Source organism: Oncorhynchus gorbuscha, linkage group LG09 (assembly GCF_021184085.1).
Source record: "Oncorhynchus gorbuscha isolate QuinsamMale2020 ecotype Even-year linkage group LG09, OgorEven_v1.0, whole genome shotgun sequence".
In the NCBI taxonomy this organism is placed as follows: domain Eukaryota; kingdom Metazoa; phylum Chordata; class Actinopteri; order Salmoniformes; family Salmonidae; genus Oncorhynchus; species Oncorhynchus gorbuscha.
In genome coordinates, this window is record NC_060181.1 from 98,696,366 (window position 1) to 98,723,936 (window position 27,571).

General features: G+C 45.2%; 2 protein-coding genes across 2 annotated transcripts; both read left to right on the top strand.

Moving 5' to 3' along the window:
- Positions 1 to 1,507: 1,507 nt before the first annotated feature.
- On the top strand, positions 1,508 to 20,266 carry LOC124044488 (trichohyalin-like; the record flags this gene model as incomplete). The annotated part of the gene is made up of 8 exons (XM_046364117.1): positions 1,508 to 1,518; positions 4,522 to 4,678; positions 7,607 to 7,984; positions 8,358 to 8,621; positions 8,750 to 8,880; positions 17,744 to 17,871; positions 18,132 to 18,141; positions 19,189 to 20,266. Coding segments are annotated over exons 1-8 (2,157 nt in total), but the record flags the coding sequence as incomplete, so codon positions are not given.
- Positions 20,267 to 20,418: 152 nt separating this feature from the next.
- Positions 20,419 to 27,321, top strand: LOC124044306 (trichohyalin-like). The gene is made up of 5 exons (XM_046363960.1): positions 20,419 to 23,005; positions 24,732 to 25,035; positions 25,235 to 25,294; positions 25,523 to 25,600; positions 26,944 to 27,321. Exons 1-2 carry the CDS (start codon positions 20,675 to 20,677, stop codon positions 24,945 to 24,947), a joined length of 2,547 nt encoding a protein of 848 aa, XP_046219916.1. The 5' UTR covers positions 20,419 to 20,674; the 3' UTR covers positions 24,948 to 25,035; positions 25,235 to 25,294; positions 25,523 to 25,600; positions 26,944 to 27,321.
- Positions 27,322 to 27,571: the final 250 nt, after the last annotated feature.

Below are 27,571 nucleotides of genomic sequence, written 5' to 3' on the forward strand. Positions count from 1 at the left end.
CCATTAGAATAGCCTGTTTAATGTTATAAATGAACACATCCCCCAGCCCACTGTATTGGTCCATTAGAATAGCCTGTTTAATGTTATAAATGAACACATCCCCCCCCCCCCCCCCAGCCCACTGTATTGGTCCATTAGAATAGCCTGTTTAATGTTATAAATGAACACACCCCCCAGCCCACTGTATTGGTCCATTAGAATAGTCTGTTTAATGTTATAAATGAACACACCCCCCAGCCCACTGTATTGGTCCATTAGAATAGCCTGTTTTACATATATTCTGTTGTTTCTCTTGTCCAGTCCAAGGTGCTGAGCTCCCAGAGTCTGGATGGACAGAGTAGCAGTAGCCATACTCTGTCTCTGTCCAGTGATTGGTTAGGACCAGACCTGTTGACTAGAGGGCTAACCCAGGTGCTGGCTGTATTGGCCCAGGCTGAGACCAACCTGCTGTGGCGGCACCAGGAAGTACAGGTCTGTTGATGACATGTATCTGTCCCGCTGTTCCGATAGGCTGTTTGAAGACGGCACCCAGCAGGCCAAGCGTGTTCTACTGATGTCATTTCAACCTGTTTTTCCTCCTGGGTAGCGAAGATATCTCTTCTTTTTTCGCCATGAACTAGTTAAGACCAAACAACCAACCAGTGTCCATGTCTCATCCCTTCAGGAGGCTGCGGCCAGCCTGCGGAGGCTGGGTGAGGAGAGAGCAGGACTGGAACAGAGAGTCAGACAGCTGGAGACGGACACAGAGGAGAGGCAGAAACAGAGCCTGTATGAAGAACAGGAGCTCGCTCACATTCAGGACATGTTACTCAGGTAGGACATGTTACTCAGGTAGGACATGTTACTCAGGTAGGACATGTTACTCAGGTAGGACATGTTACTCAGGTAGGACATGTTACTCAGGTAGGACATGTTACTCATGTTACTCAGGTAGGACATGTTACTCAGGTAGGACATGTTACTCAGTAGGACATGTTACTCAGGTAGGACACTCAGGTAGGACATGTTACTCAGGTAGGACACTCAGGACATGTTACTCAGGTAGGACATGTTACTCAGGTAGGACATGTTATTCAGGTAGGACATGTTACTCAGGTAGGACACGCATGACATGTTACTCAGGTAGGACACGCAGGACATGTTACTCAGGTAGGACATGTTACTCAGGTAGGACATGATACTCAGGTATGACATGTTACTCAGGTAGGACACACAGGACATGTTACTCAGGTAGGACATGTTACTCAGGTAGGACATGTTACTCAGGTAGGACATGATACTCAGGTAGGACATGATACTCAGGTAGGACATGTTACTCAGGTAGGACATGTTACTCAGGTAGGACACACAGGGCATGTTACTCAGTTAGGACACTCAGGACATGTTACTCAGGTAGGACACACAGGACATGTTACTCAGGTAGGACACACAGGACATGTTACTCAGGTAGTACACTCAGGACATGTTACTCAGGTAGGACATGTTCCTCAGGTAGGACACTCACAACATGTTACTCAGGTAGGACACACAGGACATGTTACTCAGGTAGGACATGTTACTCAGGTAGGACACTCACAACATGTTACTCAGGTAGGACATGTTCCTCAGGTAGGACACTCACAACATGTTACTCAGGTAGGACACACAGGACATGTTACTCAGGTAGGACACTCAGGTAGGACATGTTACTCAGGTAGGACATGTTACTCAGGTAGGACACTCAGGACATGTTACTCAGGTAGGACACACAGGACATGTTACTCAGGTAGGACACACAGGACATGTTACTCAGGTAGGACATGTTACTCAGGTAGGACACACAGGACATGTTACTCAGGTAGGACACTCAGGACATGTTACTCAGGTAGGACACTCAGGACATGTTACTCGGGTAGGACATGTTACTCAGGTAGGACACACAGGACATGTTACTCAGGTAGGACATGTTACTCAGGTAGGACACTCAGGACATGTTACTCAGGTAGGACACTCAGAACATGTTACTCGGGTAGGACATGTTACTCAGGTAGGACACACAGGACATGTTGCTCAGGTAGGACACTCAGGACATGTTACTCAGGTAGGACATGTTACTCAGGTAGGACATGTTACTCAGGTAGGACATGTTACTCAGGTAGGACACTCAGGACATGTTACTCAGGTAGGACATGTTACTCAGGTAGGACACTCAGAACATGTTACTCAGGTAGGACACACAGGACATGTTACTCAGGTAGGACATGTTACTCAGGTAGGACACTCACAACATGTTACTCAGGTAGGACATGTTCCTCAGGTAGGACACTCACAACATGTTACTCAGGTAGGACACACAGGACATGTTACTCAGGTAGGACACGCAGGACATGTTACTCAGGTAGGACATGTTACTCAGGTAGGACACTCAGGACATGTTACTCAGGTAGGACACTCAGGACATGTTACTCAGGTAGGACACTCAGAACATGTTACTCAGGTAGGACATGTTACTCAGGTAGGACATGTTACTCAGGTAGGACACTCAGAACATGTTACTCAGGTAGGACACTCAGAACATGTTACTCAGGTAGGACACTCAGGACATGTTACTCAGGTAGAACATGTTACTCAGGTAGGACATGTTACTCAGGTAGGACATGTTACTCAGGTAGGACATGTTACTCAGGTAGAACACTCAGAACATGTTACTCACCACTGACGTCACTGACTGGAAATCACTGGAGCTTCACCCATCTATGTTTCTGTTGTTGATATTGTTTCTGTTGATGTTGTTGATGTTTCTGTTGATATTGTTGCTGTTTCTGTTGATATTGTTGATGTTTCTGTTGATGTTGTTGATGTTGTTGATGTTTCTGTTGATGTTGTTGATGATGTTTCTATTGATGTTGTTGATATTGTTTCTGTTGATGTTGTTGATGTTTCTGTTGATATTGTTGCTGTTTCTGTTGATGTTGTTGATGTTGTTGATGTTTCTGTTGATGTTGCTGTTGTTTCTGTTGATGTTGTTGATGTTGTTGATGTTTCTGTTGATGTTGTTGATGTTGTTGATGATGTTTCTATTGATGTTGTTGATGTTGTTGATGTTTCTGTTGATATTGTTGCTGTTTCTGTTGATGTTGTTGATGTTTCTGTTGATGTTGTTGATGTTTCTGTTGATGTTGTTGATGTTTCTGTTGATGTTGTTGATGTTGTTTATGTTGATGTTGTTGATGTTGTTGATGTTTCTGTTGTTGATGTTGTTGATGTTTCTGTTGTTGATGTTGTTGATGTTTCTGTTGATGTTGTTGATGTTGTTGATGTTTCTGTTGTTGATGTTGTTGATGTTTCTGTTGATGTTGTTGATGTTTCTGTTGATGTTGTTGATGTTGTTTATGTTTCTGTTGTTGATGTTGTTGATGTTTCTATTGATGTTGTTGATGTTGTTGATGTTTCTGTTGATGTTGTTGATGTTGTTTGTGCTGTTGCTGTTTCTGTTGATGTTGCTGTTGTTTCTGTTGATGTTGTTGATGTTGTTTGTGCTGTTGCTGTTGTTTCTGTTGATGTTGTTGATGTTTGTGCTGTTGCTGTTGTTTCTGTTGATGTTGTTGATGTTGTTGATGTTTTGTGCTGTTGCTGTTGATGTTGTTGATGTTGTTGATGTTGTTTCTGTTGATGTTGCTGTTGTTTCTGTTGATGTTGTTGATGTTGTTTGTGCTGTTGCTGTTGTTTCTGTTGATGTTGTTGATGTTTGTGCTGTTGCTGTTGTTTCTGTTGCTGTTGTTTCTGTTGATGTTGCTGTTGTTTCTGTTTATGTTGTTGATGTTGTTGGTGCTGTTGCTGTTGATGTTGTTGATGTTGTTGATGTTGTTGATGTTGTTGATGATGTTGATGTTGTTGGTGCTGTTGCTGTTGATGTTGTTGATGTTGTTGATTTTGTTTGTGCTGTTGCTGTTGTTTCTGTTGCTGTTGTTTCTGTTGATGTTGTTGCTGTTGTTTCTGTTGATGTTGTTTCTGTTGATGTTGATGTTGTTGATGTTGTTGGTGCTGTTGCTGTCGATGTTGTTGATGTTGTTGATGTTGTTTGTGCTGTTGATGTTGTTTGTGCTGTTGATGTTGTTTGTGCTGTTGATGTTGTTTGTGCTGTTGCTGTTGATGTTGTTGTTGATGTTGATGTTGTTGATGTTGTTTCTGTTGATGTTGCTGTTGTTTCTGTTGATGTTGTTTGTGTTGTTGCTGCTGTTTGTTGTTGCTGTTAATGTTGATGTTGTTTGTGTGTCAGTGAGAGAGAGATGGTGGGCTCCCTGAGGAGTCAGCTGAAGGAAGAAGAGAGACAGAGTGAGGAGAGGAGGAAGGAGAACGAACGACTGAGACTGGAGAGAGAGAGGGAGGAGGAGCAGAGGAACGAGCTGGAGAGCGAGAGGCAGAGACGGTACCTAGTCCAGGTTACTGTAAAGTTACTGTAAAGTTACTGTAAAGTTACTGTAAAGCACTTTGTGACAACTGTTAATGTTACGAGGGCTTTATAAACCGTTTGATTGACAGGTTGGAGGCGGACCTGGTAGAGAATGCCCATCTCAGTGAGCGTGAGGCTTGTATCCGCATGGAGCTGCATGTTCTACAGGGAGCGCTGCAGAGAGAACAGCTGGACAGGGAGAGGGCAGAGGAGGAAGCTGCTGATGCTAGGGATGCGCTAAGCAAGGTACAACTATCACCTCTGACCTATAACCTCTGAGTCTTAGATTGAATCTGACACATGCTCTGTGTATTTAGTAGGCCTTTGTTTACATGATTGGTTAGGATTCTGCACTCTCACTGCCGCGGCCTTGGTTCGATTCCCGGTCAGGGAAGTAACCGAAAGGTTGCTGGATCGAATCCCCGAGCTGACAAGGTACAAATCTGTCGTTCTGCCCCTGAACAAGGCAGTTAACCCACTGTTTCCCGGTAGGCCGTCAATGTAAATACGAATTTGTTCTTAACTGACTTGCCTAGTTAAATAAAAGTTATGATGGTGATCGCTCACCTGTTAAAGCCTGCGAACTACAGTCAGTGGCCAGAAACAGTGCCTGAACCCTTTAGAATTACCTGGGTTTCTGAATAGATTGGTCATTACAATTTGATCTGATCTTCATCTAAGTGACAACAATACCCTTTAGAATTACCTGGGTTTCTGAATAGATTGGTCATTACAATTTGATCTGATCTTCATCTAAGTGACAACAATAGACAAACAGTCTGCTTAAACTAACAACACACACATTATTCTATATTTCTTGTCTATATTGAATACATCAATATAGACAAGGAAAAGTATGTGAACCCCCCCAGGCTAATGACTTCTCCAAACGATAATTGGAGTCAGGAGTCAGCTAACCTGGAGTCCAATCAATGAGACGAGATTGGAGATGTTGGTTAGAGCTGACTTGCCCTATTAAAAAAACACTCACAAAATGTGTGTTTGCTATTCACAAGAAGTATTGCCTGATGTGAACCATGCCTCGAACAGAAGAGATCTCAGAAGACCTAAGATGAAGAATTGTTCACTTGCATAAAGCTGGAAAGGGTTCCAAATGTATCTCTAAAAGCGTTGATGTTCATCGGTCCACGGTAAGACAAATTATCTATAAATGGAGAAAGTTCAGCACTGTTGCTACTCTTCCTAGGACTGGCCATCCTGCAAAGAGGACTGCAAGAGCACAGCGCAGAATGCTCAGTGAGGTTAAGAAGAATCCTAGAGTGTCAGCTAAAGACTTAAAGAAGTCTCTGGAACATGCTAACATCTCTGTTGACGAGTCTACGATACGTAAAACACTAAAGAAGAATGGTGTTCATGGGAGGACACCATGGAAGAAGACACTGCTGTCCAAAAAAACATTGCTGCACTTCTGAAGTTTGCAAAAGAGCACCTGGATGTTCCACCGCTCTACTGGCAAAATATTCTGTGGACCGATGAAACTACAGTTGAGTTGTTTGGAAGGAACACACACCACCATGTGTGGAGTAAAGAAGACACAGCACACCAACATCAAAACCTCATCCCAACTGTAAAGTATGGCCATCCTCCAAAAGTCTTTGCCTCACTGTGCGTGCAGATGCACTCACACCTGCCTGCTGCCATCCCTAAGGAAGCTCTGTACTGGTGGTGCCCTGATCCCGCAGCTGAATAAACTTTAGGAGACGGTCCTGGCGCTTGCTGGACTTTCTTGGGCGCACTGAAGCCTTCTTCACAACAATTGAACCGCTCTCCTTTAAGTTCTTAATTATCCGATAAATGGTTGTTTTAGGTGCAATCTTCCTTGCCTGTGAAGTCCTTTTTGTGCAAAGCAATGATGACGGCACGTGTTTCCTTGCAGGTAACCATGGTTGACAGAGGAAGAACAATGATTCCAAGCACCACCCTTCTTTTGAAGCTTCCAGTCTGTTATTCAAACTCAACCAGCATGACAGAGTGATCTCCAGCCTTGTCCTCGTCAACACTCACACCTGTGTTAAGGAGAGCATCACTGACATGATGTCAGCTGGTCCTTTTGTGGCAGGGCTGAAATGCAATGGAATTTTTTGGGGAGATTCATTTCATTTGCATGGAAATGAGGGACTTTGCAATTAATTGCAATTCATCTGATCACTCTTCATAACATTCTGGAGTATATGCAAATTGCCATCATACAAGCTGAGGCAGCAGACTTTGTGAAAATTAATATTTGTGACATTCTCAAAACTTTTGGCCACGACTGTACGTCTTTCATATTAATGCGTAATTCCTTTTGTTTTTTGATTTCTCACAAGAAAGAAGCTTATCTCTGTGAAATGTTAATGTAGTGTACCACAAGCTTTTTATTTCAAAGCCTTTTTTTTACTTTATCCAGCTCATGTCATGCTAATTGAATCCAGCTCATGTCATGCTAATTGAATCCAGCTCATGTGCTCATGTCATGCTAATTTAAAACGGCTCATGTCATGCTAATTTAAACCAGCTCATGTCATGCTAATTTAAAACGGCTCATGTCATGCTAATTGAATCCAGCTCATGTCATGCTAATTGAATCCAGCTCATGTCATGCTAATTGAATCCAGCTCATGTCATGCTAATTGAATCCAGCTCATGTCATGCTAATTGAATCCAGCTCATGTCATGCTAATTGAATCCAGCTCATGTCATGCTAATTGAATCCAGCTCATGTCATGCTAATTGAATTCAGCTCATGTCATGCTAATTGAATCCAGCTCATGTCATGCTAATTTAGTTTTTTGTGTCCCGCGGAAACAACTTTGCAGACAACGACCACAACATGTAATAGGGTGCAATAGGTTACAACAGAGCTCGGTGCTTATTATCGGGTGTAATAGGTTACAACAGAGCTCGGTGCTTATTATCGGGTGTAATAGGTTACAACAGAGCTCGGTGCTTATTATCGGGTGTAATAGGTTACAACAGAGCTCGGTGCTTATTATCGGGTGTAATAGGTTACAACAGAGCTCGGTGCTTATTATCGGGTGTAATAGGTTACAACAGAGCTCGGTGCTTATTATCGGGTGTAATAGGTTACAACAGAGCTCGGTGCTTATTATCGGGTGTAATATTATCCTCCTTCCTCTCTCCTCCCTCTCTCTGCCCTTTCCTTCTCTCCAGGCCCGTGAGTCAGTGTTAACCCTTTCGTCTGGTCAAACCCTTCTGAAGAGAGAAGTGTCAGAGCACCGTGACGCCCTAGAGAAGATGGCTGCCTTAAACGAAGCATTAGCCAAGGACAAGAGAGAGCTCAACGCCCAGGCACTACAGGTAGACATTAACCCTGAGGCCCAGTCTCTACAGTTAGACATTAACCCTGAGGCCCAGCCTCTACAGGTAGACATTAACCCTGAGGCCCAGCCTCTACAGGTAGACATTAACCCTGAGGCCCAGTCTCTACAGGTAGACATTAACCCTGAGGCCCAGACTCTACAGGTAGACATTAACCCTGAGGCCCAGCCTCTACAGGTAGACATTAACCCTGAGGCCCAGCCTCTACAGGTAGACATTACATTTACATTTAAGTAATTTAGCAGACGCTCTTATCCAGAGCGACTTACAAATTGGTGCATTCACCTTATGACATCCACACACACACACACACACACACACACACACACACACACACACACACACACAACACAATCACTGTTACACACACACACACACACACACACACACACACACACACACACAATCACTGTTACACACACACACACACACAATCACACACACACGCACAATCACTGTTACATTTACATTTACATTTGAGTCATTTAGCAGACGCTCTTATCCAGAGCGACTTACAAATTGGTGCATTCACCTTATGACATCCAGTGGAACAGGCATTAACCCTGAGGCCCAGCCTCTACAGGTAGACATTAACCCTGAGGCCCAGCCTCTACAGGTAGACATTAACCCTGAGGCCCAGCCTCTACAGGTAGACATTAACCCTGAGGCCCAGCCTCTACAGGTAGACATTAACCCTGAGGCCCAGACTCTACAGGTAGACATTAACCCTGAGGCCCAGCCTCTACAGGTAGACATTAACCCTGAGGCCCAGACTCTACAGGTAGACATTAACCCTGAGGCCCACCCTCTACAGGTAGACATTAACCCTGAGGCCCAGACTCTACAGGTAGACATTAACCCTGACGCCCAGTGATTTATTGCACTTTTACATCGACGTTGAACATGACATGTCCACTGTCAAATAAATGTTCTACATAAATTACTGCGTCTGAATATGCTGCTGTACTGTCTCAGACATCTGCTCTTACCCTCAAGCTTGAGATGGAGATGGCTGACCTCCAGGTCCAGCTACAGGGACTAGAGTCAAAGGTCGTGACCCTTCGTAGGGAGCTTCACACCCAGTCCAATGAGAGCACAGAGTTAAGGTAGGTCATGATGTGACTTCCTCAAAGTAGACAGACCTTTATGTCCATTACATCTGGTTTGAAGACTAAATATGAACATTCATTTTCCTCGGTGCCTGTCTGTGAGGGCTGATTGGTGATCGTGATAGTTCCATCAGTGTTCTGTAATAGGCTGTGTGTGACAATCAATCGATATCTTATCAATCAATGTATTTGGGTGTGTACAGGACTCGTAGAAGATCAGAGCTCAGCTCCCTGCAGCAGCTCAGGGACAGAGAGCGAGAGCTGGAGAGAGAGGTGGAGACCCTACGGGAGGAGAAGGAGAGAGAGGTGGAGACCCTACGGGAGGAGAAGGAGAGAGAGGTGGAGACCCTACGGGAGGAGAAGGAGAGAGAGGTGGAGACCCTACGGGAGGAGAAGGAGAGAGAGGTGGAGACCCTACGGGAGGAGAAGGAGAGAGAGGTGGAGACCCTACGGGAGGAGAGAGGAAGGGTTGGAAAACGACTGGAAGAGGTGAAGGAGAACAGTAGAGTCTTCCTCTGTATGGTTTGTGTTGCTTCTACTCACTTGATTATTTTATTGTTCTTGATGTGGGTTACAGCTGTCGGTGCAGCACGGTGCAGTGTGTGGGGAGTTGAGAGGTCTGCAGGCAGAGCTGTGCCAAGCGACAGAGCAGCAGAGGAGGGCAGAGAGAGAGACTGAGGAACTACTAAGAGAGAACCAGGATGTGACGGGGACTGTCCTCTCATTGGAGAGAGAGAGAGACCAGCTGGGGCAGGACATTGAGGAACTCAGGTGAATATACTTTTCATGCTTTACAAATGTATAAAGGAAAAGTTCAAAGCTGAAAATGTTGTAAAGAAAACACTACCTTAAAGGGATAGTTGACCCAAACATGTTTGTCCTCACCCTGTAGTCAGTCTATGTAAAAGGCTTGACAGTTTGTCCTCACCCTGTAATCAGTCTATGTGGTAGTAGTGGTAGTAGCATCGTAGTGGTAGTAGTATTGTTGTGGTAGTAGTGGTAGTAGCATCGTAGTGGTAGTAGTATTGTTGTGGTAGTAGTGGTAGTAACATCGTAGTGGTAGTTGTATTGTTGTGGTAGTAGTGGTAGTAGCATCGTAGTGGTAGTAGTATTGTTGTGGTAGTAGTGGTAGTAGCATCGTAGTGGTAGTAGTATTGTGGTGGTAGTAGCATCGTAGTGGTAGTAGTAGTATTGTTGTGGTAGTAGTGGTCATAGCATCGTAGTGGTAGTAGCACCGTAGTGGTAGTAGTATTGTTGTGGTAGTAGTGGTAGTAGCATTGTAGTGGTAGTAGTATTGTTGTGATAGTAGAGGTAGTAGCATCGTAGTGGTAGTAGTATTGTTGTGGTAGTAGTATTGTTGTGGTAGTAGCATCGTAGTGGTAGTAGTATTGTTGTGGTAGTAGTGGTAGTAGCATCGTAGTGGTAGTAGTGGTAGTAGTATCGTAGTGGTAGTAGTGGTAGTAGCATCGCAGTGGTAGTAGTATTGTTGTGGTAGTAGTGGTAGTAGCATCGTAGTGGTAGTAGCATCGTAGTGGTAGTAGCATCGTAGTGGTAGTAGCATCGTAGTCATAGTAGCATCGTAGTGGTAGTAGCATCGTAGTGGTAGTAGCATCGTAGTGGTAGTAGTATCCTAGTGGTAGTAGTATTGTTGTGGTAGTAGTGGTAGGATCATCGTAGTGGTAGTAGTATTGTTGTGGTAGTAGTATCGTAGTGGTTGTAGCACCGTAGTGGTAGTAGCATCGTAGTGGTAGTAGTATCCTAGTGGTAGTAGTATCCTAGTGGTAGTAGTATCCTAGTGGTAGTAGTATCCTTGTGGTAGTGGTGGTAGTAGGATCGTAGTGGTATTAGCATCGTAGTGGTAGTAGTATCGTTGTGGTGTAGTGGTAGTAGCATCGTAGTGGTAGTAGTATCGTTGTGGTAGTAGTATTGTTGTGGTAGTAGTATTGTTGTGGTAGTAGTATTGTTGTGGTAGTAGCATCGTAGTGGTAGTAGTATTGTTGTGGTAGTAGTGGTAGTAGCATCGTAGTGGTAGTAGTATTGTTGTGGTAGTAGTGGTAGTAGCATCGTAGTGGTAGTAGTATTGTTGTGGTAGTAGTGGTAGTAGCATCGTAGTGGTAGTAGTATTGTTGTGGTAGTAGCATCGTAGTCGTAGGAGTATCCATGTGGTAGTAGTATTGTTGTGGTAGTAGCATCGTAGTAGTATTGTTGTGGTAGTAGTGGTAGTAGCGTCGTAGTGGTAGTAGAATTGTTGTTGTGGTAGTAGTGGTAGTAGCATCGTAGTGGTAGTAGTATTGTTGTGGTAGTAGCATCGTAGTGGTAGTAGTATTGTTGTGGTAGTAGTGGTAGTAGCATCATAGTGGTAGTAGTGGTAGTAGTATCGTAGTGGTAGTAGTGGTAGTAGCATCGCAGTGGTAGTAGTATTGTTGTGGTAGTAGTGGTAGTAGCATCGTAGTGGTAGTAGCATCGTAGTGGTAGTAGCATCGTAGTGGTAGTAGCATCGTAGTGGTAGTAGCATCGTAGTCGTAGTAGCATCGTAGTGGTAGTAGCATCGTAGTGGTAGTAGTATCCTAGTGGTAGTAGTATTGTTGTGGTAGTAGTGGTAGGATCATCGTAGTGGTAGTAGTATTGTTGTGGTAGTAGTATCGTAGTGGTTGTAGCACCGTAGTGGTAGTAGCATCGTAGTGGTAGTAGTATCCTAGTGGTAGTAGTATCCTAGTGGTAGTAGTATCCTTGTGGTAGTGGTGGTAGTAGGATCGTAGTGGTATTAGCATCGTAGTGGTAGTAGTATCGTTGTGGTGTAGTGGTAGTAGCATCGTAGTGGTAGTAGTATCGTTGTGGTAGTAGTATTGTTGTGGTAGTAGTATTGTTGTGGTAGTAGTATTGTTGTGCTAGTAGTATTGTTGTGGTAGTAGTATTGTTGTGGTAGTAGTGGTCGTAGTGGTAGTAGTATTGTTGTGGTAGTAGTGGTAGTAGCATCGTAGTGGTAGTAGTATTGTTGTGGTAGTAGTGGTAGTAGCATCGTAGTGGTAGTAGTATTGTTGTGGTAAGTCGCTCTGGATAAGAGCGTCTGCTAAATGACTTAAATGTAAATGTGGTAGTAGTGGTAGTAGCGTCGTAGTGGTAGTAGTATTGTTGTGGTAGTAGTGGTAGTAGCATCATAGTGGTATTAGTATTGTTGTGGTAGTAGCATCGTAGTCGTAGGAGTATCCATGTGGTAGTAGTATTGTTGTGGTAGTAGCATCGTAGTAGTATTGTTGTGGTAGTAGTGGTAGTAGCGTCGTAGTGGTAGTAGAATTGTTGTTGTGGTAGTAGTGGTAGTAGCATCGTAGTGGTAGTAGTATTGTTGTGGTAGTAGCATCGTAGTGGTTGTAGCATCTTAGTGGTAGTAGTATCGTAGTGGTAGTAGCATCGTAGTGGTAGTAGTATCCTTGTGGTAGTAGTATCCTTGTGGTAGTAGTGGTAGTAGCATCGTAGTGGTAGTAGCATCGTTGTGGTAGTAGCATCGTAGTCATAGTAGCGTCGTAGTGGTAGTAGCATCGTAGTGGTAGTAGCATCGTAGTGGTAGTAGTATTGTTGTGGTAGTAGCATCGTAGTGGTATTAGCATCGTAGTGGTATTAGTATTGTTGTGGTAGTAGTGGTAGTAGCATTGTAGTGGTAGTAGTATTGTTGTGGTAGTAGTGGTAGTAGCATCGTAGTGTTATTAGCATCGTAGTGGTAGTAGTGGTAGTGGTAGTAGTATTGTTGTGGTAGTTGTGGTAGTAGCATCGTAGTGGTAGTAGTATTGTTGTGGTAGTAGAGGTAGTAGCATCGTAGTGGAAGTAGCATCGTTGTGGTAGTAGCATCGTAGTGGTAGTAGCATCGTAGTGGTAGTAGCATCGTAGTGGTAGTAGCGTCGTAGTGGTAGTAGTATTGTTGTGGTAGTAGCATCGCAGTGGTAGTAGTATTGTTGTGGTAGAGGTAGTAGCATCGTGGTGGTATTAGTATCGTTGTGGTAGTAGAGGTAGTTGCATCGTAGTGGTAGTAGTGGTAGTAGTATCGTAGTGGTAGTAGTGGTAGTAGCATCGTAGTGGTAGTAGTATTGTTGTGGTAGTAGAGGTAGTAGCATCGTAGTGGTAGTAGTATTGTTGTGGTAGTAGCATCGTAGTGGTTTTAGCATCGTAGTGGTAGTAGTGGTAGTAGCATCGTAGTCATAGTAGTATTGTTATGGTAGTAGTGGTAGAAGCATCGTAGTCGTAGTAGTATCTTTGTGGTAGTAGTGGTAGTAGCATCGTAGTGGTAGTAGTATTGTTGTGGTAGTAGTGGTAGTAGTATCCTTGTGGTAGTAGTGGTAGTAGCATCGTAGTGGTAGTAGCATCGTAGTGGTAGTAGCATCGTAGTCGTATTGTTGTGGTAGTAGTGGTAGTAGCATCGTAGTTGTAGTAGCATCGTAGTCGTATTGTTGTGGTAGTAACATCGTAGTGGTAGTAGTATCGTAGTGGTAGTAGCATCGTAGTTGTGGAATGTATGCACACATGACTGTAAGTCGCTTTGGATAAAAGCGTCTGCTAAATGGCATATATTATTATTATTTATTATTAGTATTGTTGTGGTAGAAGTGGTAGTAGTAGTAGTATTGTTGTGGTAGTAGAGGTAGTAGCATCGTAGTGGTAGTAGTATTGTTGTGGTAGTTGCATCGTAGTGGTAGTAGCATCGTAGTGGTATTAGCATCGTAGTGGAAGTAGTATTGTTGTGGTAGTAGCATCGTAGTGGTTTTAGCATCGTAGTGGTAGTAGTGGTAGTAGCATCGTAGTCATAGTAGTATTGTTGTGGTAGTAGTGGTAGAAGCATCGTAGTTGTAGTAGTATCTTTGTGGTAGTAGTGGTTGTAGCATCGTAGTCGTAGTAGTATCCTTGTGGTAGTAGTGTCGTAGTTGTAGTAGCATCGTAGTCGTATTGTTGTGGTAGTAGCATCGTAGTGGTAGTAGCATCGTAGTGGTAGTAGCATCGTAGTCGTATTGTTGTGGTAGTAGCATCGTAGTGGTAGTAGTATCGTAGTGGTAGTAGCATCGTAGTTGTGGTAGTAGCATCGTAGTCGTAGTTAGTATTGTTGTGGTAGTAGTGGTAGTAGCATCGTAGTGGTAGTAGTATTGTTGTGGTATTAGCATCGTAGTGGTAGTAGTGGTAGTAGCATCGTAGTGGTAGTAGTATTGTTGTGGTAGTAGTGGTAGTAGCATCGTAGTGGTAGTAGTATTGTTGTGGTAGTAGAGGTAATAGCATCGTAGTGGTAGTAGTATTGCTGTGGTAGTAGAGGTAGTAGCATCGTAGTGGTATTAGCATCGTAGTGGTAGTAGTATTGTTGTGGTAGTAGTGATAGTAGCATCGTAGTGGTAGTAATATTGTTGTGGTAGTAGCATCGCAGTGGTATTAGCATCGTAGTGGTAGTAGTATTGTTGTGGTAGTAGTGGTAGTAGCATCGTAGTGGTAGTAGTATTGTTGTGGTAATAGTGATAGTAGCATCGTAGTGGAAGTAGTATTGTTGTGGTAGTAGCATCGTAGTGGTAGTAGTATTGTGGTGGTAGTAGCATCGTAGTGGTAGTAGCATCGTAGTGGTAGTAGTGGTAGTAGCGTCGTAGTGGTAGCAGTATTGTTGTGGTAGTAGCATCATAGTGGTAGTCGTATTGTTGTGGTAGTAGAGGTAGTAGCATCGTGGTGGTAGTAGTATTGTTGTGGTAGTAGAGGTAGTAGCATCGTAGTAGTGGTATTAGTATCGTAGTGGTAGTAGTGGTAGTAGCATCGTAGTGGTAGTAGTATTGTGGTGGTAGTAGCATCGTAGTGGTAGTAGCATCGTAGTGGTAGTAGCGTCGTAGTGGTAGTAGTATTGTTGTGGTAGTAGTGGTAGTAGCATCGTAGTGGTAGTCGTATTGTTGTGGTAGTAGAGGTAGTAGCATCGTGGTGGTAGTAGTATTGTTGTGGTAGTAGAGGTAGTAGCATCGTAGTGGTAGTAGTGGTAAAAATAATAATAATAAATAAATAATAAATGCCATTTAGCAGACGCTTTTATCCAAAGCGACTTACAGTCATGTGTGCATACATTCTACGTATGGGTGGTCCCTGGGATCGAACCCACTACCCTGGCGTTACAAGCGCCATGCTCTACCAACTGAGCTACAGAAGGACCACTGGTATTAGTATTAGTATCGTAGTGGTAGTAGTGGTAGTAGCATCGTAGTGGTGGTAGCATCGTAGTGGTAGTAGTATTGTTGTGGTAGTAGTGGTAGTAGCATCATAGTGGTAGTTGTATTGTTGTGGTAGTTACATCGTAGTGGTAGTAGTATTGTTGTGGTAGTAGCATTGTAGTGGTTGTAGCATGGTAGTGGTAGTAGTATTGTAGAGGTAGTTGCATCGTAGTGGTAGTAGTATTGTTGTGGTAGTAGCATCGTAGTGGTTTTAGCATCGTAGTGGTAGTAGCATCGTAGTGGTAGTTGCATCGTAGTGGTAGTAGTATTGTTGTGGTAGTAGCATCGTAGTGGTATTAGCATCGTAGTGGTAGTAGTGGTAGTAGTGGTAGTAGTATCGTAGTCATAGTAGTATTGTTGTGGTAGTAGTGGTAGTAGCATCATAGTCGTAGTAGTATCTTTGTATCTTTGTGGTAGTAGTGGTAGTAGCATCGTAGTGGTAGTAGTATTGTTGTGGTAGTAGTGGTAGTAGTATCCTTGTGGTAGTAGTGGTAGTAGTGTCGTAGTGGTAGTAGCATCGTAGTCGTATTGTTGTGGTAGTAGCATCGTAGTGGTAGTAGTGGTAGTAGCATCGTAGTGGTAGTAGCATCGTAGTTGTGGTAGTAGCATCGTAGTCGTAGTTAGTATTGTTGTGGTAGTAGCATCGTAGTGGTAGTAGTATCCTTGTGGTAGTAGCATCGTAGTGGTAGTAGTATTGTTGTGGTATTAGCATCGTAGTGGAAGTAGTATTTTTGTGGTAGTAGTGGTAGTAGCATCGTAGTGGTAGTAGCATCGTAGTTGTGGTAGTAGCATCGTAGTCGTAGTTAGTATTGTTGTGGTAGTAGCATCGTAGTGGTAGTAGTATTGTTGTGGTATTTTCATCGTAGTGGTAGTAATGGTAGTAGCATCGTAGTCATAGTAGTATTGTTGTGGTAGTAGCATCGTAGTAGTATTGTTGTGGTAGTAGTGGTATTAGCATCGTAGTGGTATTAGCATCGTAGTCGTAGTAATATATAATAATAATATAATAATAATAATAATATAATAATATATAATATATAATAATAATAATATATGCCATTTAGCAGACGCTTTTATCCAAAGCGACTTACAGTCATGTGTGCATACATTCTACGTATGGGTGGTCCCGGGGATCGAACCCACTACCCTGGCGTTACAAGCGCCATGCTCTACCAACTGAGCTACAGAAGGTAGTAGTATTGTTGTGGTAGTTGCATCGTAGTAGTATTGTTGTGGTAGTAGCATCGTAGTATTATTGTTGTGGTAGTAGTGGTATTAGCATCGTAGTGGTATTAGCATCGTAGTCGTAGTAGTATTGTTGTGGTAGTAGCATCGTAGTATTATTGTTGTGGTAGTAGTGGTATTAGCATCGTAGTGGTATTAGCATCGTAGTCGTAGTAGTATTGTTGTGGTAGTAGCATCGTAGTAGTATTGTTGTGGTAGTAGTGGTAGTAGCATCGTAGTGGTATTAGCATCGTAGTCGAAGTAGTATTGTTGTCGTAGTAGCATTGTAGTAGTATTGTTGTGGTAGTAGTGGTAGTAGCATCGTAGTGGTATTAGCATCGTAGTCGTAGTAGTATTGTTGTCGTAGTAGCATCGTAGTGGTATTAGCATCGTAGTCGTAGTAGTATTGTTGTGGTAGTAGCATCGTAGTAGTATTGTTGTGGTAGTAGTGGTAGTAGCATCGTAGTGGTATTAGCATCGTAGTCGTAGTAGTATTGTTGTCGTAGTAGCATCGTAGTGGTATTGGCATCGTAGTCGTAGTAGTATTGTTGTGGTAGTAGCATCGTAGTATTATTGTTGTGGTAGTAGTGGTAGTAGTGGTATTAGCATCGTAGTGGTAGTAGTATTGTTGTGGTAGTAGTGGTATTAGCATCGTAGTGGTATTGTTGTGGTAGTAGCATCTTAGTGGTATTGTTGTAGTAGTAGTGGTATTAGCATCGTAGTGGTAGTAGCATCGTAGTCGTGGTAGTATTGTTGTGGTAGTAGCATCGTAGTGGTATTAGCATCGTAGTGGTAGTAGCATCGTAGTGGTATTAGCATCGTAGTGGTAGTAGCATCTAGTAGTATTGTTTTGGTAGTAGTGGTAGTAGCATCGTAGTCGTAGTAGTATTGTTGTGGTAGTAGTGGTAGTAGCATCGTAGTGGTATTAGCATCATAGTGGTATTAGCATCCTAGTGGTATTAGCATCGTAGTGGTATTAGCATCGTAGTCGTAGTAGCATTGTTGTGGTAGTAGCATCGTAGTGGTAGTAGCATCGTAGTGGTATTAGCATCGTAGTCGAAGTAGTATTGTTGTGGTAGTAGTGGTAGTAGCATCGTAGTCGTAGTAGTATTGTTGTGGTAGTAGTGGTATTAGCATCGTAGTGGTATTAGCATCGTAGTGGTATTAGCATCGTAGTGGTATTAGCATCGTAGTGGTATTAGCATCGTAGTGGTATTAGCATCGTAGTCGTAGTAGCATCGTAGTGGTAGTAGCATCATAGTGGTAGTAGCATCGTAGTGGTATTAGCATCGTAGTGGTATTAGCATCGTAGTGGTATTAGCATCGTAGTGGTATTAGCATCGTAGTGGTATTAGCATCGTAGTGGTAGTAGTATTGTTGTGGTCTCTCCCTGTATGTATGAGTTGTATTTGTCTCTCCAGGATCCTGACGGTCTCACAGCAGCACCAGTTAACCCAGGCCCAGCAGCAGGTCTCAGGGCTGGAGGTAGAGAGTAGGCAGCTGCAGATCCAGGTCACCACTCTGCTCCAGACCAAGGATGTGATGCAGGGTGAGCAGTTGCCCAATTTCCATTTGGCAGGAAGACAGAATGTCTTGGAGCCTACTTCAAGAATATAAGCCTACTGTAGCCTACAATGAAAATATGACAAAAGTGCCACAGATTTACCTCTCTGTGAGTTGGGTTCTCCAGATCCCATCAAATTACACAGAACCAGCCCATTTAATCACATCTTGTATGTGTTCATTTTCAACAGTTATTCAACTCATCGTGGCTTTGTTGTATTGGTCCCTGATATCTCTATCTTCCAGGGGAGGTCCAGTGTCTGAGGGGAGAGATGGAGAGAGGGAGGAGCCAGACAGAGAAGGAGAAACAGGAGGAGCGAGAGGAGAGAGAGAGGAGCCAGAGAGAGAGTGAGGTCTGGCAGGCTGACCTGGAAAGGCTGCAGTTACTGGTAGATCAGACAACAGAGAAAGGGACAAGACAAGAGGAGGAACGGAGAGAAGAGAGGGAAGGATGGCAGAGAGAGAGGATGGCGTTGAGCTCGGAGCTGGGGCACAGAGATGGAGAGGTGGTGGCGATGAAGAGCAGGATGGAGGGATTGGAGAAGGAGAGGGAGGAGATGTCGTGTCTGTTGGAGGAGAGAGACGCAGAGCTGGAGAGACTAACCGCAGAACACAAGAGCCACCTACACAGAGAGAGAAAGCTGAAGGAGGAGGGGGAGAGATGGAGAGAGAGAGCAGAGGAGGGAGAGAGATGGAGAGAGAAAGCAGAGGAGGGAGAAAGATGGAGAGAGAGAGCAGAGGAGGGAAAGAGATGGAGGGAGAAAGCAGAGGAGGGAGAGAGATGGAGAGAGAAAGCAGAGGAGGGAGAGAGATGGAGAGAGAAAGCAGAGGAGGGAGAGAGATGGAGAGAGAGAGCAGAGGAGGGAGAGAGATGGAGGGAGAAAGCAGAGGAGAGAGCAGAAGAGGGGGAGAGATGGAGGGAGAAAGCAGAGGAGGGAGAGATGGAGGGAGAGAGCAGAAAAAAGAGCAGAAGAGGGGAGAGATGGAGGGAGAAAGCAGAGGAGGGAGAGAGATGGAGAGAGAAAGCAGAGGAGAGAGCAGAAGAGGGGGAGAGATGGAGGGAGAAAGCAGAGGAGAGAGTAGAAGAGGGGGAGAGATGGAGGGAGAAAGCAGAGGAGGGGGAGAGATGGAGGGAGAGAGCAGAAAAGAGAGCAGAAGAGGGAGAGAGATGGAGGGAGAAAGCAGAGGAGGGAGAGAGATGGAGAGAGAAAGCAGAGGAGAGAGCAGAAGAGGGGGAGAGATGGAGGGAGAAAGCAGAGGAGAGAGCAGAAGAGGGGGAGAGATGGAGGGAGAAAGCAGAGGAGGGGGAGAGATGGAGGGAGAGAGCAGAAAAGAGAGCAGAAGAGGGAGAGAGATGGAGGGAGAGAGCAGAGGAGAGGGAGAGAGAAAATGTGAGACTGAGTCAGAGGCTCACTGAAAAAGAGAAGAATAACAGTGAACAACTAAAGGCTGTGAAAAGAGAGAGTGACAAGATAGCAGAACAACTGAAAAAGGAGGAGGTAGATGGAAGGAATAGATTAGAGAAGATAGAAGAACTGAAAACTAGAATGATCTCACTGGAGGAAGAAAGAGACAATCTGGAGGCAGAACTGAAGAAAACTGAACTATTGGAGAACAAGATGTTTGCCGCGGAGAGAGAGAACTCACAGCTCAGAGAGAGGGAGAGAGAAAGATACCAGGAGGAGAGTCTGAGAAAGAGGAGGAAGGAGTCGGAGGGAAGGGAGAGATTAGAGAAGATAGAGGAACTGAAAACTAGAATAATCTCACTGGAGGAAGAAAGAGACAATCTGGAGAGGGGAATGGTGGAAATGAGTCAGAGGTTTAAAGAAACAGAGAATAAAGAGAGTGAACAACTGAAAGACAGGAGAAGAGAGATGGAGAAGGTGGCAGAAGTTCTGAGAACAAGGGAAGGAGAGATGAGAAAGAGAGAGGAGGAGATGACAGAGCTGAAAGCCATGATCATCTCTCTGGAGGAAGAGTTGAAGGACATTGAGATATTAAAGGGAAACCTTCAGGCTTTAGAAGAGGTCAACACCAAACTCCGGGACAAGGAGATAGAGGAAGAGAGGAAGACGGAAAAGAGAGAAGCAGAAGAGAGGGAGAGGGCGGAGAGATTGAAAGAAGAGCTGACACAGAAAGACGCGGAGGTACAGGAGGTGAAGAACAGGATGGAGGGATTGGAGAAGGAGAGGGAGGAGATGTCGTGTCTGTTGGAGGAGAGAGACGCAGAGCTGGAGAGACTAACCGTAGAACACAAGAGCCACCTACACAGAGAGAGAAAGCTGAAGGAGGAGGGGGAGAGATGGAGAGAGAGAGCAGAGGAGGGAGAGAGATGGAGAGAGAAAGCAGAGGAGGGAGAGAGATGGAGGGAGAAAGCAGAGGAGAGAGCAGAAGAGGTAGAGAGATGGAGAGAGAAAGCGGAGGAGGGAGAGAGATGGAGAGAGAAAGCAGAGGAGGGAGAGAGATGGAGAGAGAAAGCAGAGGAGAGAGCGGAAGAGGTAGAGAGATGGAGGGAGAGAGCAGAGGAGGGAGAGAGATGGAGGGAGAGAGCAGAGGAGGGAGAGAGATGGAGGGAGAGAGCAGAGGAGGGAGAGAGATGGAGGGAGAGAGCAGAGGAGAGGGAGAGAGAAAATGTGAGACTGAGTCAGAGGCTCACTGAAAAAGAGAAGAATAACAGTGAACAACTAAAGACTGTGAAAAGAGAGAGTGACAAGATAGCAGAACAACTGAAAAAGGAGGAGGTAGATGGAAGGAATAGATTAGAGAAGATAGAAGAACTGAAAACTAGAATGATCTCACTGGAGGAAGAACGAGACAACCTGGAGGCAGAACTGAAGAAAACTGAACTATTGGAGAACAAGATGTTTGCTGCGGAGAGAGAGAACTCACAGCTCAGAGAGAGGGAGAGAGAAAGATACCAGGAGGAGAGTCTGAGAAAGAAGAGGAAGGAGTCGGAGGGAAGGGAGCGAGAGGAGAGACTGAGAGGAAAGCTGGAGCTGAGAGAAGGAGAGGTTGAGGTCTTGAGAGTGAAGTTGATTGTCTTAGAAGAAGAGAGGGATGAGGGGAAGAGAGAGCAGAAGACACTAGAGGGGAAGATAGAGAGACAGATGGCTCAGCTGAGGGAAAGAGAAGAGGAGGTAGAGAAACTGAGGGAGGAGGAAGAGAAGGCCGGGGCTAGGCTACAGCAGAGCGAGGAAGAGTTGAGAAATCTGAAAGACAGAATGCACCAGTCAGAGCTCTCAGAGAAACACGTCTCAGACCTTCTGATAGAGACGGAGTCTTTACTAGAGACCGAGAGGAGTCAGAGCAGAGACAGGGATAAAGCACTACACCTGGCCAAGGAGGAGAGGGAGAGAGAACGGGCACAGGAAACAGAGCAGCACAACATGAGACTGGAAGAGGAGGTGAAGAAATGGAAAGAAAGAGTGGAGGAACGGATAAAAGAAGTAGCAAAGCTCTCACAGCTCCTGAAGGAGAGAGAGGAGGAGGACTTTAGGGTGAGAGCGATAGAGAGCGGTGGAGAAAGACAGAGACAGAAGGAGGAACTGAAAAGGAGTGAGGAGGAGAGGGAGAGACAGGAGGATGTTTTGAGGAGGAACAAGGAGGAGAGGGAATGGTTGGGTGCCCAGCTGAAAGAGGAGCAGACGGAGGGAGAGAGACTGAGGTCCAGACTAGAGGAGGTGCAGAGAGGACAACGCCTCCTGCAGGAGGATAGAGGATGTCGCGTAGAGAGGCTGGGGGCTCAGGTTAAATCCCTGGAGGAGGAGAGAGACCACCTCTTAGCTGAGATCAGGATGAAGGAAAGAGAGGCTGGGATCCTGAAGGATGAGACTCACAGAGAGAGGAGAGAGAAGGAGAGGACTGGCTCCTCACTGAGAAGGATGGAGGAGGAGTTGAAGGAGAGCAGGGAGGCGCTGGCCCTCCGTCTGGCCACCCTGAAGGAGCAGGGAGCAGAGATGACCAGGATCAGGGAGAGAAGCAGGAAGGAGGTGCAGGAGAAGGAGGGGGACAACCAGAAGATGAGAGAGGGGCTGAAGAAAGCCATGCAGGAGATGGCTACCCTGAACCAGCTGCTGGAGGAGAGCCACAGGGAGGGGGAGAGGCTAAGGAGCCTCCTGCAGGAGAGGAAAGAGGAGATGGTGAAGAGCAGGGAGGAGAGCCTGCGTGCTGCCCGGGGGGAGGTGGAGGAGCTGCGAGGGAGGACCAGGGCTGTGGAGCAAGAGAAAAGGGAGGTGGAGAGAAAGCTCAGAGACAGAGAGGAGGAGATGGAGGAGGCAGTGAGAGAGAAGGACAGGAGACAGAAGGAGATGGAGGAGGTGTTGGGAGAGAAGGAGGCTGAGCTGACCACCACCAGGGCTAGACTGGATGTCCTGGAGGAACAGAGGACAGAGCTCAGATGTCTGGCTGCTGAGAAGGCAGTTACACAGCTCAGAGAGAGAATCAGAGTGGTGGAGGGAGAGATGGAGGGAGTGAGAGAAGAGAAGAAGAGCGAGATCGAGAGGCTTCAGCGGAAGATGGAGACGTTGAGACAGGAAGAGGAGGAGAGGAGGGAGAGTCTGAAACTAAGGGAGCAGGAGAGCCTGAGGCGTGTAGAGTTAGTCACTGACATGCTGAGAGAGAGGGAGACGGAGCTGGAGAGGGTGAGAGAGAAAGCTTACAGAGAGGAGAAAGGTCAACTGGAGGAGAGGAAGAGAGACACAGAGGAAGTGAAACTGCAGAGTCTGGAGAAAGAAGACACAGATGAACAGAGGAGACTGATAGAGCCTGGGGAACAAAGGGAGGCGACAGACCAGAAGACAGGAGAAAGCAGTCGGGAGGGTCCAGGAAGAGAGGTCTGGCTTCAGGACGAGGTAGATACTCTGAGGAAGAGAGTGTCCTCCCAGCTCCTGGACTCAGAGGAAAGGGAGAGACTGTTGAGACAGAGAGAAGAGGAGGGCCAGGAGAGTCTTAGACTGTTGAGACAGAGAGAGACAGAGCTTTACACCCTGAGAGAGAGAGTAGAGGAACTCGGTAAGGACAGAGACCGTGTCACAGCTGCCCTGGAGAAGACTGAGGCTACCATGATTGGCTACCGGGACAGAGCCCACCAACAGGAGCAAAGCAGAGGGGCGGGATCTGAGGTTAGTACAACTCCTCTCTATGGTTGCGCCCCAAATGACCCCTATGGACCCTGATCACTAGTAGTGCACTATACAGGGAATAGGGTTCCACAGGGCTCTAGTCTAATGTAGTGCACTATATAGGGAATAGGGTTCCATAGGGCGCTGGTCTAAAGTAATGCACTATATAGGGAATAGGGCTCTGGTCTATAGTAGTGCACTATACAGGGAATAGGGTTCCACAGGGCGCTGGTCTAAAGTAGTGCACTATACAGGGAATAGGGTTCCACAGGGCTCTGGTCAACAGTAGTGCACTATACAGGGAATAGGGTTCCATAGGGCGCTGGTCAACAGTAGTGCACTATACAGGGAATAGGGTTCCACAGGGCGCTGGTCTAAAGTAGTGCACTATATAGGGAATAGGGTTCCATGGGGCGCTGGTCAACAGTAGTGCACTACATAGGGAATAGAGCTCTGGTCTATAGTAGTACCACTATATAGGGAATAGGGCTCTGGTCTATAGTAGTACCACTATATAGGGAATAGGGCTCTGGTCTATAGTAGTGCACTATATAGGGAATAGGGCTCTGGTCTAAAGTAGTGTACTATATAGGGAATAGGGTTCCATAAAGGATATGGCCTGGTGTCTGTAGGTAAAGGATGTGGTCTGGTGTCTAGGTAAAGGATGTGGTCTGGTGTCTGTAGGTAAAGGATGTGGTCTGGTGTCTGTAGGTAAAGGATGTGGTCTGGTGTCTAGGTAAAGGATGTAGTCTGGTGTCTGTAGGTAAAGGATGTGAGCTGATCAGGAGAAGGGACTGGACCAGACACTACTTTACAAATGGCATCTCATCCCCTATATAGGGCACTGCTTTAGACCGGGACCCATGTGTTAACATTTCAGCTGTTATAACTCTCCTCCTCAAGAAATGTTATAACCCCCCAAGACATGTTATAACCCCCCAAGATATGTTATAATCCCCAAGACATGTTATAACCCCCCCAATAAATGTTATAACCCCCTAAGGGACATTATAACCCCCCAATACATGTTATAACCCCCCAATACATGTTATAACCCCCAATACATGTTATAACCCCCAAGAAATGTTATAACCCCCAAGACATGTTATAACCCCTAAGGGACATTATAACCCCCAAGACATGTTATAACCCCCAAGATATGTTATAACCCCCCAATACATGTTATAACCCCCAAGGCATGGTATAACCCCTAAGGGACATTATAACCCCCCCAAGACCTGTTATAACCCCCCCAAGACCTGTTATAACCCCCCAAAGCATGTTATAACCCCCAGGGCATGTTATAACCCCCAGGGCATGTTATAACCCCCAGGGCATGTTATAACCCCCAAGACATGTTATAACCCCCAAGACATGTTATAACCCCTAAGGCATGTTTTAACCCCTAAGGCATGTTACAACCCCGCAAGACAATTTATAACCCCCCAAGGCATGTTATAACCCCCAGGGCATGTTATAACCCCCCAATACATGTTATAACCCCCCAAGGCATGTTATAACCCCCTAAGGGACAGTTTTCCAGTTGTGAGCAGCAATTCAGTGTCTGTCTGGTGAGTACCTGTCGGACCCATCTGCCCATACAGGAGACAGTAGTGCTGTACAGTTCAGTACACGACCCTGATGTAAAAGACTGCATGTGCTGCAGAGGGCCGTGGCCCAGCTAGAGATGGACCCTGGTGTAAAAGACTGTCTGTCTGTCCTGCAGAGGGCCGTGGCCCAGCTAGAGATGGACCCCCTGGTCCAGGAACGTCTGTCTGTCCTGCAGAGGGCCGTGGCCCAGCTAGAGATGGACCCTGGTGTAAAAGACTGTCTGTCTGTCTGTCCTGCAGAGGGCCGTGGCCCAGCTAGAGATGGACCCCCTGGTCCAGGAACGTCTGTCTGTCCTGCAGAGGGCCGTGGCCCAGCTAGAGATAGACCATAGACGGCTACAGAGGAGGAACACACTACTGGAACAACGTACTGACAGACTGAAGACTGAGAGGAAACACCTCAGAGAGATGCTGACACAGGTACACAGATCCTCCTTGTTTTCTACCTTCTTTACCTGCACAACTAAAGGTTAAGTCAATCATCCATTCACCTGATTTTGGATCCCGAATAGAAAGGAGGTGCCCTCACATTTGCCTGTTTTCTAGTCCCAGACTTGGATAATTCAGAACAGTTACCTTACTATTTGGAATGATACTTCTGATGTGGTTTGTGTTAAAGACGGAGAGAGGATCATCACGTGATGAGTTGTCCCCCAGCAGCCTCAGAGACCGAGCTCAGGTTGGTCACCAACCGTCTGCTAACTACTCTGGTCACGTCACTAGCAGCTACAACTCAATGGGCTCTACTACAGTGCAGTTGGACTGCACCAAATAACTCATCTACAAATCACTTTGCATCCTAAATAACTTCAGTAATTATGTGAGTGGAAATCTGCACAGAGGATTACTCGGGGGGGGGGGGGTGTGCTGAATTTAGACAGAGCATTAACTCCTTTCTGTTCTGTAGGAGTCCAGGGGCTTGGTTGGTCTGGAAACAGAGGAGTTGGGACTCCTTAGGACCAAGGTGAAGGAGCTAGAGGACCAGGTAGGTCACTGTAGGCACTGTGGCTGTGTCCCAATCTGTATCCAAATCCCTTAAGGGCTCATCAGAGTGCACAGTAGTTTCTGCACAACAGTGTCTGCACAGTAGTGTCTGCACAGTAGTTTCTGCACAACAGTGTCTGCACAACAGTGTCTGCACAGCAGTGTCTGCACAGCAGTGTCTGCACAGCAGTGTCTGCACAACAGTGTCTGCACAACAGTGTCTGCACAACAGTGTCTGCACAACAGTGTCTGCACAACGGTGTTCTACAATATTGAACCATTGCTTTCATATTCTTTTTTAATTCTCAGCGCGCCTCCCTGAAGCGATTTCTCCAACCGTTCAAAAGAAGAGAAGCCGTGTACACAGAGTGTATTTTGGGGAGGTGCACGGTCACTGGGCCGCGGGACTATTACAGTTCTGTAGCTTTGGACTCTGAATCACGCAGAGGACCATAAATATTGATCACGGTGTCTGATCGGTATAGATGATATCTATTGATCATGGTGTCTGATCATTATAAATCATCATTATTGATCACGGTGTCTGATCGGTATAGATCATATCTATTGATCATGGTGTCTGATCGTTATAAATCATAATTATTGATCACGGTGTCTGATCGTTATAAATCATAACTATTGATCACGGTGTCTGATCATTATAGATCATAATTATTGATCACGGTGTCTGATCGGTATAGATCATATCTATTGATCATGGTGTCTGATCGGTGTCTGATTGTTATAAATCATAACTATTGATCACAGTGTCTGATCGTTATAAATCATAACTATTGATCACGGTGTCTGATCGTTATAAATCATAACTATTGATCACGGTGTCTGATCATTATAGATCATAATTATTGATCACGGTGTCTGATCATTATAGATCATAACTATTGATCACGGTGTCTGATCATTATAGATCATAATTATTGATCACGGTGTCTGATCGGTATAGATCATATCTATTGATCATGGTGTCTGATCGGTGTCTGATTGTTATAAATCATAACTATTGATCACAGTGTCTGATCGTTATAAATCATAACTATTGATCACGGTGTCTGATCGTTATAAATCATAATTATTGATCACGGTGTCTGATCATTATAGATCATAACTATTGATCACGGTGTCTGATCATTATAGATCATAACTATTGATCACGGTGTCTGATCATTATAGATCATAACTATTGATCACGGGCCGGTGAGAGAATACGGTGTCATTTCAGATGTATACTATGATATATGATACTATGATTTGTCAAGCTTATTTAATCATAATTTATCAAGGTGATGATTTTATATTAATGTTGACCGTTCCCTAACCTCGCAGGTACACTACCTACAGCTGACACTCGTCCTCGACCACCGGGAGAGGGTGGAGTTTATCCAACACTCCTCCAGGAACAACAAATGGCTGGTGTCTCTTCGCCAAGACTTGACTGATTCTCTGGTATTGGTCTCGCAGCAACCAATCCCCTCTGTGCTGGAGTCAGAGACACACCGATTGGATAGGAGTGTCAGGGAGGAGGAGATGAGATTGTCTCTCAGTCAGAGTTGAAGATGAAGCACAGTATGTTTGCCTCCGAAATGGCACCCTATTGTCTTCCAGGGCTCTGGTCAAAAGTAGTGCACTATATCGGGAATAGGGTGCCATTTGGGTCTAAAGTAGTGCACTATATCTGGAATATGGTGTATTTTGGGTCTAAAGTAGTGCACTATATCTGGAATAGGGTGCCATTTGGGTCTAAAGTAGTGCACTATATCTGGAATAGGGTGCCATTTGGGTCTAAAGTAGTGCACTATATCTGGAATAGGGTGTATTTTGGGTCTAAAGTAGTGCACTATATCTGGAATAGGGTGCCATTTGGGTCTAAAGTAGTGCACTGTATCTGGAATAGGGTGCCATTTGGGTCTAAAGTAGTGCACTATATCTGGAATAGGGTGCCATTTGGGACCTA

Excerpts from the sequence above, each read along its gene's own strand:
- LOC124044306 (XM_046363960.1), top strand. The coding sequence starts at position 20,675 with ATGATCTCACTGGAGGAAGAACGAGACAACCTGGAGGCAGAACTGAAG. Across the intron at positions 23,006-24,731 it reads GCAGAGGGGCGGGATCTGAG|AGGGCCGTGGCCCAGCTAGA; the intron begins GTTAGTACAACT and ends TCTGTCCTGCAG.